Source organism: Hoplias malabaricus, chromosome 5 (assembly GCF_029633855.1).
Source record: "Hoplias malabaricus isolate fHopMal1 chromosome 5, fHopMal1.hap1, whole genome shotgun sequence".
Classification (NCBI taxonomy): Eukaryota; Metazoa; Chordata; class Actinopteri; order Characiformes; family Erythrinidae; genus Hoplias; species Hoplias malabaricus.
The window spans coordinates 36,951,457-36,964,223 of NC_089804.1; the positions used below are offsets into that span (position 1 = coordinate 36,951,457).

At 45.1% G+C, this 12,767-nt stretch overlaps 1 protein-coding gene across 1 annotated transcript in view; it reads left to right on the forward strand.

Annotated features, from left to right (window-relative positions):
- The first annotated feature begins 1,677 nt into the window (after positions 1-1,677).
- The window catches only part of suclg2 (succinate-CoA ligase GDP-forming subunit beta), a 63,216-nt gene continuing 52,126 nt past the window's right edge, over positions 1,678-12,767 (forward strand). Inside the window, exon 1 of the mRNA XM_066672344.1 lies at positions 1,678-1,914. Within this exon, the coding sequence (XP_066528441.1) occupies positions 1,678-1,914 (237 nt within the window). The remainder of the gene's footprint in view (positions 1,915-12,767) is intronic.

A 12,767-nucleotide genomic window follows, 5' to 3' on the forward strand; every position in this document is an offset into this window, starting at 1 on the left:
TGTGACATTCTCCACAGGTGTGAGTGTGTGAGTGACTGGGTGAGTGTGTGAAATTGTCCACAGGTGTGAGTGTGTGAGTGACTGGGTGAGTGTGTGAAATTGTCCACAGGTGTGAGTGTGTGAGTGACTGGGTGAGTGACTGGGTGACGGTGTGAAATTCTCCACAGGTGTGTGTGTGTGTGTGTGTGAGTGAGTGACATTGTCCACAGGTGTGAGTGTGTGAGTGACTGGGTGAGTATGTGAAATTGTCCACAGGTGTGAGTGTGTGAGTGACTGGGTGAGTGTGTGAAATTGTCCACAGGTGTGAGTGTGTGAGTGACTGGGTGAGTGTGTGAAATTGTCCACAGGTGTGAGTGTGTGAGTGACTGGGTGAGTGTGTGAAATTGTCCACAGGTGTGAGTGTGTGAGTGACTGGGTGACGGTGTGAAATTCTCCACAGGTGTGTGTGTCTGTGTGTGTGTGTGTGTGTGAGTGAGTGACATTGTCCACAGGTGTGAGTGTGTGAGTGACTGGGTGAGTGTGTGACATTGTCCACAAGTGTGTGAGTGACTGGGTGAGTGTGTGACATTCTCCACAGGTGTGAGTGTGTGAGTGACTGGGTGAGTGTGTGACATTGTCCACAGGTGTGTGTGTGTGAGTGTGTGAAATTGTCCACAGGTGTGAGTGTGTGAGTGACTGGGTGACGGTGTGAAATTTTCCACAGGTGTGTGTGTGAGTGACTGGGTGAGTGTGTGACATTGTCCACAGGTGTGAGTGTGTGAGTGTGTGAAATTGACCCTGATCAGGATGAATGAAAGAATGAAAAGCTAAATGAATTAATGGGAGTTTAACTTCATATGATCATGTGTGTTCATGTCTCTTTGCTCTACTCTGCTTCTTCTCAAAAGACAGTCGTCCTGTTTCATTAAAAGCCAGAGATTGAAAGCTAGCAATCAGCCTGAGACCGTGTCGGCGTGAATACATTAATCCGGGTCATGAATATTCCGAGTAAACAGAGCTGTTTTTATGCACGCCGCTCAAATCTCTGCGCGGTGGCCGGATCAGAGGCGGCGCAGACTCGTAGCGATGCTCAAGTGCGTTGGCATCAAACCACTCTCCAGGAGACGGGTGGAAGCCCCACTTACGGCTGGAAAATCCACACTGTGTTATTTAATAACTGCGCTCGGCACATGATGAGAACTCTGACATTCGCCCCTGGGAGGACCCTTTGAAGAACCTCTGATTAAGGGGCTTTGCCGCTAATGTGTTGTCACTTTCAGACTCGAGGCGTGTGTTACATTATGGCGTCAGGACTTGAGATCTCAGCCCGGAGCTCTGTCTCGATTCTCCTCGGATCATTTTCCTCTAAGATTTAGACTCTTATCATCTCTAATGGCGGATGTGATCCGGCTCTTGTTGAGGGCAATTACTCTGAAGAATCTCTGCATTTCACAGGCACCGCTGGTTAATTTCCCATCATCTGCGCGGGAATGTCAGCTTTCAAAAATAGTCGACTTGTTTCACAGGTGCCAGAGCAATGCAGTCCTCGCTCTCACGTCCCTCTCGCTCTCTCTAGTGAACGGGCCACACTCTGTAGCTTGGGATTGCCTCAGAAAAGGATGGTCAGCCGACCTCTAAAGACATAACAGCTCCTCTAACACATGGTGAACAAACTGATTAAAGGAATTAGTCAAAGTCATGCTCTGCTTCATCGTGACTCTAGAGGCAGCTGCCTCAGCTTTGCTGTGTTTGTGGGGTGTCCTGGAGGCAGCTGCCTCGGTTCTTCTGAGTCAGAATGTGCCTCCTTGGCCCCGCTGTGGCTGTGAACTCGGCGCCTCGTCGATGAAGAAGCCTCAAAGCGGCACAACTCTTCCATCTCATGTCTTTCTTCTCTCTGCTCCTCTTCATCAGCTGTGGCCCACCATGCGTTTAACTGTGAACCCACCAGCAGCCATCTGCCTCTCTCTCACTCTCTCTCTCTCTCTCTCTCTCTCTCTCTCGCTCTCCTTCCCCCATTGTTTGTCTCCATCTCTCTCTCTTTCTCTCTCATCTGTCTCCATCTCTCTTTCCCCCACTGTTTGTCTGCTGTCTCCTCTCTCTCTCTCTCTCCTTCCCCCTCTGTTTGTCTTCCTCTCTCTCTTTCTTTCTCTTCTGTTTCCATCTCTCTACTTCCCCCACTGTTTGTCTGTCTCCTCTCTCTCTCTCTCTCTCTCTCTCTCTCTCTCTCTCTCTCTCTCTCTCTCTCTCTCTCTCTCTCTCTCATATGTTAAACAGTATCTGTGCAGGCTCCTGGCCTCCACCTCTGTGTTTATATATTTATTTTTGCGGAGGCCTTTGAGCGCCGTGTTTTGTTTGGCGCTCTGTCGGTCGTTGTGAGCGCTGGGCTTTGATTGGCCGCCGCTGGTCAGACCAATCTCTCTGATGGGAGATAAAAGACTTTTGAAGGTTTTTTTTTTCCTCTCATGTGTTGTTGTTGTTGTTTATATTCATATTCATTTGTTGTGCAGCTCCTGTGCTAATAAAGTCTGATTGGTGCATGTCACGAGCACGAGCAACAGAAGCATAATGACTGATGGTGTGTTTGAACATGAGTGTGTCCTTGTGTCCGTGTGTGTTTGTGTTGTTTGAAGTAGGTGTATGGTAGGAATGTACATTTCCACTTAATATGCATTTCAGTGTATAGTTTGATATATACTTGTAACCATGATGTGAAAAAGTGATGTAGGGGTCTAAGACTGGGTCTCACTGCTAGTTTCCAGCTCTTTTCTGATTGGTTGCGCTGTGATATGTGATCTTTACAAATCAGTGTGAGCTGTAACACTTTTTATAACTGTGCTGTAAATAGGTGGGGCTAAATTACTGTCAGCTGATCTTACAAAGCATATTTAAAGCCACCGAAATGTATTCAGTGTTGTCTCAAAACACAGTCTCTAATGGGAAACCACCACAACAACGGAGTCGGTAGCATTTAAGGCCTTTTCACACTGAGTATGATTTTTTTCGCACATAATAAACGGATGCAGTTCAGGGTTTCCAGCAGAAAACGATTAGTCAATGGGAGTGGGGGATCTCTTTATATAAATGTAATATAATATAATAATTTAAAAAATACATTAAACCAGGAGATCTTAAAAAACAAAAGTGATGTCATCAGCCCCGCCCCCAAACGCGCTCCTGTTGGGAATCAAAGCTCAAGAAACGAACCGAGTCATCGTTTGGTGTTAAATCCACTGATATTTCGTGAATTACGTGCTCTGTGTGGTGTTTGGACGCTTAGAGGAACTTACACGATGGGTTGAGTGTAGAGTCACTCATTTAGATGAATCGGTTCACGAATTGAGTGCAAGTTCAAATCAATGATTCAAAACATTGCGCACACATTCGCGGGGAAATTCAGAGACGACGCGCAGCTTGCCTTAAACTCTTTTTATACTTCAGAACGTGTGTTTGTGACTGAAAACTGAGCAATAACCCATTAAACACGAAGTCAGAAAGTACTTTCGAACTTTGAAGGATCTCTTATTATTAGGTGTTTACAATTGGGGTGGTGGGGATGGGGGGGGGGGGTCAAAAACGTTGTCAAGACGACAGACCTAACTGTAAACCTTCGCTCCCAGTCTGATGCGTTTTTGTCTCAGTGCTCTGAATTCAGAGGACGACGCTGGAAGAGTAACAATAAATGGATTTATTGAGTCGGAGAGATCATTAATGTATCATTTTACTTTAAACACTGCAACTAAACGCCACACACTGAATCCTGCTAGGGTCCAGAACAACATGGGAGTTCAGCAGTGTTTCCAAAGCTCACTGGGGGGGTTTGAGGCTCTGCTTCTGCGTGTTGCTTAGGGTGACCAGATCTGAGATGGTGAAAGAGGACACTGACCAATTAAATGTTTACAGAGAAGGTTATCGACCAATAACTGTAGCTCTACTGTCAGACCGTCCTATCAGAAGATTTTAGGCTACTTCACCACGCCCCCTTCTCACTCAAGCGAACCAATCGCAGTAAGGGAGGGCGGGACTAGTTTGTGAACGAAACGCTTCTCGAAGTTCTATGTAAGTTCTAGAAAAACAAAATCACACTCCTCACAGACACAGAGAACACACCACACTCCTCACACACAGTCACCCGGAGGAAACCCACACAGACACAAGGAGAACACACCACACTCCTCACAGACAGTCACCCGGAGGAAACCCACACAGACACAAGGAGAACACACCACACTCCTCACAGACAGTCACCCGGAGGAAACCCACACAGACACAAGGAGAACACACCACACTCCTCACAGACAGTCACCCGGAGGAAACCCACACAGACACAAGGAGAACACACCACACTCCTCACAGACAGTCATCCGGAGGAAACCCACACAGACACAAGGAGAACACACCACACTCCTCACAGACAGTCATCCGGAGGAAACCCACACAGACACAGGGAGAACACACCACAGTCCTCACAGACAGTCATCCGGAGGAAACCCACACAGACACAGGGAGAACACACCACAGTCCTCACAGACAGTCATTCAGAGGAAACCCACACAGACACAGGGAGAACACACCACAGTCCTGTAGCTGATTAGTGAGCAGGTACTAAAAATAGAACCTGGTTCCAGGGGCCAGGCCTCATACCTGTCTAATGGAAAAGCAAATCCAGAGTAGAGTAGTGTAGTGTAGGTACAATGCCGTTATGGAGGTGTACCCTTTAAAGCGAACTCTGTTTGTGTACTACATCAAGCTCTTATCTCATGACAGAGTGGATGTTTCATTTTCAAAGGGACCTCATTGAATCTGTGTACGTGTTTGTTACATGTGTATTATTCTTCCAGGAAGCGCAGCCTCCTCGAACCACCGTCTGGAGGCCCTTGAGTCACTAATGGAATCTTCGCTCATAAAACAACACACTCACAAAAGAGAAAAAAGAGGGAAAAAACATAATACGAAAAAATCTCTGGAGTTTATGAATCATAAAGAAGTGTAATTGGCCCGGTGATTTGTGCCCCCCGCGGTAAAACAACAGCCGCAGCTTTTCTTGCAGTGATTCTGCAAATCCGACGACGGAGGAGAGCACGAGGCGCGTACGGACGAGCTCACAAATCAAAATGTAATTTGGCTTTCCTGACGGCTCCTCGGGATTGACATTACCCACGGTGCATTACTGCTCCCCGTGCCTCTGGAGCCTCAGCGGCCGCTCCGGCAGGAGCTATGACGCCATTACTGGGCTAATGCACACTCCAAATTGCATGTTTTATTAGGGCTGTTCCACGCTCCATTGAGTGCTAAATTTGTAAGAAGAAATACAGTGTTATTATTATTGTTATTATTATTATTTCTTTTCTCTCTCTCTTTCTCTCACTCTCTCTCTCTCCTTCCAGTGAATTCGTTCCAGATTTTGTTTCGTGCTGGCGCGGCCTGTGTGTGTGCTGCATGGCATGTGTTTGTGTGTGTGCGACTGTGTGTATTTGCAAGCTTTCTTAAATTGGAGAGTGCTGCAACCGTGTCCAAGCGGTGTGTTAGACTTTCTCAGCCTTTGTTATAATGCGGCAGATTTGCGTGAAGAAAAGCTGAGATTGTGAATGATTGAGTGTAGTCCAGCAAGCAGGGGTGATGCGCCTCTCAGTTATGGCTTAGCTCAGAGCAGGGGTGGGCAGTCCCCAGCTCTGGGAGGGGGCAGTCTCTTTGAGACCACTTGCCAGCAATTGTTAATAAGGGTTTGTGCTAGTGCATCAAAATGTAAAACACTATTTATATGAAAAAAAGTGCTAATCAATGATTTTACAAACTTTGCCACAACTTCCTCCCACAATTCACTCTGTTTTTACAGTGCTTAATGACATTAGCGGTTTGGTTTAGCAAAGTAAACACAGAATCAATACTGTTGAGTTCGGAAAGTGGATCACATTGTATTTTTGTTGAAATATGTAGGGTGTCGCGGTGGTGTCGCTGTCACACAGCCCTAGGGTACTGGAGGTTGTGGGTTCAAGCTTCTTTCCGGGTGACTGTCTGCGAGGCGTGTGTTGTGTTCTCCCTGTGTCCACACGGGTTTCCTCCATGTGCTCTGGTTTCCTCCCATGGTCCGTTGTCCATAGGTGTGAGTGTGTGTCGCCCTGTGAAGGACTGGCGCCCCCTCCAGGGTGTGCTCCTACCTTGTGCTCTGTGATTCCGGGTCGGCTCCGGACCCACCGCAACCCTGAACTAGACAAGTGGTTACAGACAATGAATGAATGAATGAAATATGTATTAAATATCATAACTAACTCTCTCTCTTTCACACACGGAGCTCCTGTTTCTTCTCCTTTTTTGAACCACAAGCTGCTCTGTAGCATTAATTTTCTCCATTAAATTTCTACTGTATCTGCTATTAAAGCTCTCCTTGAAATGTTTTCTCAGCAAATGAAGAGACTCTAGTTTAAAAATAATCAGAACAACACTGACATAATAAAGTAAAATAGAATTCATTTTTTTTGTAAATCAATAGAAACTACTAATAAATATAATATAAATATAATTGCATTTTATCGATCTCTATGTGTTTATGTTACCTTTAAACCTCCGTTATTGAAAGCTTCGGTCATAATATAGGACAATGTGATTAATCTCCATTCATTTCAGCAAACGCCACAGAATTTTATTTTAATCAATCTACAGCACTTGTTTATTTAGATCCACAGGAGCCTTGGTTCATTCCTAATGCCAGGCTTCAGCTAGAACGGTATAAACCCTCCCAGCACTGGGCTGCGGAGCAGCAGAACTGTGTTCTCTGCAGGTACGGAGCTGCCTTTTGATTGGACTCTGATCAGAACGAATCATCCACAGCTCTCATGGCTGAATGCCTTCAAATCTTTACAGCAGTGTTCCAGCATCTTGTCTGAAGCCTTCTCAGAAGAGTAGAAGGTGCCACTGCAGCAATGAGGGACCACAATCCTAATTGTGGCATTCGTTGCTATAGAAACGGATGAGCAGGTGTCTCCAAACTTTTGGCCATGTAGGGTATCATCATGCATTCCTCGGTTCAGAACTACGTGTCATGATTTTCCACCCTCCTGGCTTGTGTAGGCAGTGTGTGTGTGTGTGTGTGTGTGTGTGTGTGTGTCTATCCTGTTTCTGTGTGCGCCTTCAGCAGCTGTGCTCTTTTAAGGCGGACTGGAGAGATCCAGAGAGGATGTTGATTGACACAGACATGTAGGCTGACAGCTCGCCGAGTGTGTTCCAGCAGCCAGAATGAAGCAGCAAGCTGCCAAGGGCCACACACACACACACACACTGTCAGTCTGTGCCTGCACTAACCGAAGTGAACCTCGCTCTTATTGCTCCACTCTTGCATCTGATCTGATGATTGCAGGGAAAAGTGAAAGTGTGAAAGCTTTCCCTTTCCCTAATTACCCCGGGCTCCTCTGGCCCCGATGGTAAATCACTTGCAGGGAGGTAATCTCCCTTAGATTATGTTCTCCCAGAATGGATGTTTGCCCTGCAAATAAGCCTGAGCGCAACTAATCTGTATCCAGTTTTCAGCAAGAAGACAGCTCCCTTATTGATCCTCCAAACAAGAACACACTCGTTTCCAGAGCTGGAAAAACACTTTCCGGCCTCAGGATTCAGAGACATGGTGATTATAGTCTCCAAACTATCAGTCCATACCTCGTATCATTTATTTAGATGGAAAATGACATACAGAGAGCCCAGTACTAGGGGCGTTATACCCCTCCAACTCACTGGAGGTGTTGGGTGCCATGACTTTAGGCCAATTCATGTTTCTAAGGTGGTTGCAGTACAAGAGTCATAACACTCACATATTAGAGGGGTGTCCCAATACTTTTGGACACGTCGTTTATCTTCCGCTCATCTCTCTGCTCTGCATCAGCTTGTGAGCGACAGACTGAAGGGTCCTCGCCCAGCGTGGCATATGTAGCTGTCACGCGGGAAGATGGATGGCGTGCGAGGTTACCAACACCAGCCCGGACAAATGAGACACACACACACACACACACAACCTCATACACACAAGTTCTTCTTACCCACATCCCCTTAAACACAAGCTTCTCTTAATATACAACACTCACCTAATCTGCTTACTTGCATTCTCTTTCTCCCTCACACACACACACTCCACACACTCTCCAGTTTAAGAGCTCAGAGGTTGGACACAAAGTTACTTTACAGCACCATGCTGGAAGTCATTATCAGGGAATTGTTGCAGTGAGCAGGTGGACAGCTTTAACAAGGCTTCAGCTGTCAACCTCTTAGTGACAGCTGAAGTTGAGCCAAGCACACACACACACACACATGCACGCATAAGACCTTCTTATCAAGGCCTTTTCTGTTTTGCGAGGTGAAGAGCATCATTAGACTGTGTGGCTCCTTTCTGTTCGTGTCTTATCTGGAGCTGAACCTGTGTGTGTGTGTGGTGAGACGATGATCATACAGGTCAGATGTCCTCACTTCGACAGCTGTCTGATTTCTGTCATGCAGCAGCAAATTAGGCACACGCAGAACTTGCTTCTACCACCTTAAAATGAACTGGAGATTTCACACACAATCAGTTGCGCTCTCTCTTTCTCTCTTTCTCTTCCTCTCTCTCTCTTCCTCTTTCTCTTTCTTCCTCTCTCTCTCTTTTCCTCTCTCTCTCTCTCTCTCTCTCTCTCTCTCTCTCTCTCTCTCTCTCTCTCACTAAATAACACACACTGCTCAGAACTAAATATTCAAACCTAGTCAGTGATGTTGAGGTCTGGACTCTGGAGCGGACACTCCCTGGTTCTGAGGACCCCGGCGTCATATGTTTTCCTTTGGTGTCAGTGTCCGTTTCTCAGTGATAGCTCCACATCCTTTCAGACCCATAGTTCTGTCATGTTCTCTCAGGTGGATGCTGCACAATGGTGGTGGGCGAGCTACTTTGGCGCTGGTTGAGCATGCTTGGATATCTAGAGAAGTCTATATATATGTGTGTGTGTGTATGTATGTGTGGTACAGGGTTAAGCAAGTAGCCCACATTTAAAAGTTAACGATAATTCTCCACAAAATGAATGGAATGCTATGTAATGTCCCCATTATTCACAGACACGTGAGTGTGTTAGGCTTATGACTAAGGGTTACAGTCTGGTTCAGGTTTAAGACTTTATATGTGAGTGTGATGTTAATACTGATTGATTTCTGTGTGATATATTGAGAGGATAAGTATCTTCAGTTGATGTTCTGAGCAGGTGGGACAATCTGCCCCCCCCCTCCCCCCAAGCTCTTGGAGAACTCCAGGAATGTTCAAACGTCATTTCAGATCCCAGCTCCCAGCTCTGAATCGCAGCGAGGGAGATTATCCAAATTTGTTTCTGGATTCAGCGCCGTGTGTGCGATGCTTACCTGAGGATGTGATTTAATTAAGCCGGCTCCACCTTCCAAGTCTCTCTCTCTTTTTCTCTCCAGGCTTCGGTGGCGACAGGGCCGTTTTAATAACACGTTGGAAGGGAGGACTATTAGCCTGTCAAGCTGGTGACATTCAGAGGAACAGCCAGGAGGCTCTGCGCCTGATCGAATTTTTTTTTCTTAGAATACGCTGCGCTTTCTTACATGTGGTGGAGCACTGTGGTTTAAATGTTGGGACACCCCTGGCTCACGCCTGATCTGATCATCTGATCATCTAACATTTCTTCTGAAGTCAGTGGTATAAACAGTTTGTTCAGTTCTTGTTGCATTACCAGCTTGTTGTTTTTTAAAGTAACAGTAAGTAAGATTTTGCAGATTCAGTGCAACAGCACTGTCCTGAAATTGAGGCGGTGGCTTTTTAACCTTCTTCTAAAAATTACATAGTGCAGTTTCCGCAGTGCTGAGAGGTGCAACACCTCCTTTTTACAGGTCAGTGGAACATCACAATGATGCTTTAATCTTAAAGGAACACTAGGTAGATTTTTACCATAAAATTACAGCTTGAAAATCATTGCGAGGCTCCATTGAGCTGTACTTGGGAGAACACAGCCTTTGTCGGGTCCACTCTTGGCTCAGCACTGCAGAAACTGCACTATGTAATTATTTTGGAGGTGGGTAGGAAACCTATCACCCTCAATCCTCCTCCACTTTGATTTCAGGACCGTGCTGTAAAAATGAATGGCACCCTGCAACTGTAGGGGGAACCCAGCAGCAAAAGTAGCAAACCTTACCTAGTGCTACTTTAAGGTAAAATACTAACTACTGTTGCTTTAATTCGTTAGACGAGGCTTTCAGTTGCTGGAGAGTGTAATTTTGTTAGTTTTTAATGAAGATACCACTGAGAGATGTTTTACAGCTGCGTCTTTCGTGACGTACCTTTTCAAACAGCCTCTTGTTTAATGATGATGACAGGAAGAAGTCCGGGACGTCCCGTCTAATGAGAACCGCTCGTGAAGAGGTCAGGCCTCAGCCTCTGTATAGACGTATAAATAGAAAATAACAGAAATAACCACAGCCGCGTTTAAGCCGAGGAGGATGTAACGGATTGCTTTGATCATTCCTCTCCGTGTTTGGTGGAGAAACTCATTTAAGGCCATTAAAATTGCATGCTTTTCAGGGGCCACTGGGACAGAGGTCTGAACTGAATGTCTCAGCACTCTGAACTGAGAGCAGCTCTTCTAGTGGACACTCTGAGTGCTTGAGCCAGGGGAATGAACACACAATCAACCGGGACAGGGTTCCTCCCAATGTTTCAGCTTCAGGAAACCTATGGAGGACTAATTCTTTTACCCAGGGTCCAAAATGTCTCCCCCTGTTACCGCAGTAACAGAGTCTTAACACGTAATCTTAGAACATGGCTCTGCAGTGGAGGGGGTTGTTCCAAAAGTGGAGCGTATTTAGTCGTGTGGAGGTGGTTTGTTTACTAGATTACTATGGAAACCAGTTTCTCCCACATACAATAATTTTAAAAAAGGCAGTTTTTTTAATTCCATCAATTTGAAAGCTGTTATGTCATTATTCTGAGATAAGTCGATATGTTGAGATATTATACAGTCTCAAAATAAAAAAAAAATAATAATCGTGTCTTCCATAAGACGTACTTCTATAAAATTACAAAAGATGTACACAAAACAATTAAAAATGTGAGCTATAACCAAGCAGACTTCTATTTTGAATATTTATTTGTTATTTCTTGTCACTTGCTGTGTTTGTTTTCCTCACCATGCGCTCATTTAGCACATGGCTCTGTTTATTCTTCCTGTCTCCGCCCTAGTCCCGCCTTAGCCCCGCCCTCTCATCAGAGTCTCCTTTGTAGTCCTGCCCTCTCGTTATGTGTCCCAGGTGTTCCTTGTCAGTGCTCTGTGTTTATATAGTCCCATTGTTTCAGTGTTCTCTTGTCGGATCTTGTGTGTTTAGATGTGTTTCTATGTCAGTTGTCTTACACATTGCCACCAGTTCACAGTTATGTTCCTGTTCTAGTTCTAGTTTGTTTCCTTGTCTCCATGCTTGTGTTTGTTTTCTCTTTGTTACGTTTGACTTGGTTTAATTAAATATTCCTTGCGTGTACGTCCGTTTCCTGCCTCGTTTGTGACATTTCTTGTAAAGATTTTAAGGTATTTTTTATGTTATTGTTTACATTTGGCCTTGCGCTCAGTGATTGCGGGTAGGCTCCGGACACACCACGACCCTGAACTGGATAATGGGTTACAGACAATGAATGAATGTTTACATTTGTTGTTTATATACATGCATTGAGTTTCCTGCACTTTACTTTTGTTGTAGATTTATTTGTTACATTAATATTATTCCAAATCAGAATTGTGGGAAGTTGAAGTTGTTTAATAAATAACCAAATTGTTGACTGTTTGTTTATTTATTTATTTATTTATTTGCTTCTACGGAATGTTTGAGTCTGTTACATTTATACTAAAATTCATTTTTAACTTTTCTTACTTTAATATGTTCATGACATTTGATATATTTCTTTTTATTATTTTTTTTTTTCTTTACAATTTCGTCAATAATATCATTATCGCAAAAATACCCTGATTATTTTTGGGCTGTATCGGCCACCCCTAGTCAGAGCAGAACGCCACTCTAGCTCACATAGGTGTTGTTCCATCACTCCACTGCTCTACAGCCCAGTGCTGCGAGGCTTTACACCCCTCTGGTGGACTCTTGGCTTTTGGCGTGGTGAGCGTAAGCTGTCCAGAGTATCCCGTGATGGGTTTCTGTCTCTCGCTTCCTCGCTCCACTCTCTGTTTTCCACTTTCTCTCTCTTTCACTCATTCTTTTTTCCTTCTGTTCTCTCTATACATGCAACTCTCTCTCTCTCTCTCTGTCTCTATTTCTGTCTCCCTCCATCTCTTTTTCCTCCCTTTGGCTGCATTATATATTTGCTGTTTCTCCTGGGGGCGCTCTCTCTCTCTCTCTCGGGTGTGTGTAAGGACAGAAGAATAGCCGAGCAGTCCGCTGCCATCAGTAAATAAGCTTCAAATTAATTTGAGCTCATTAATTGGAAATTGCTTGCCCGGGGATTTCTGTGTTCCCCCGATTACTTCCGATGCGAGCGGAGATGTAGGAACATGTTAATTTTTCTTTTGTGTCCTTAAGAAAGCGGGGGAGAGAGTAAGGAGAAAAGAGATGGAGAAAAGGAAGAGAGGGGTTTGTGAAGAGGAGAGGATGAGAGTGATTCTTCTCTGGAGGAAGAGGGGAGGGGCTTTTCTTTCCTCGACCGCTCTGCCGCGGTTTAACCATCGATTCTCTCCGGTGGGACGTGAGGATGTGGCGAACAGCTCCTGATACAGATGTGAAAGAGAGTTCTGCGGAATTTGAGCTGGATTTACAGGGGCTTTGGGTCTGAA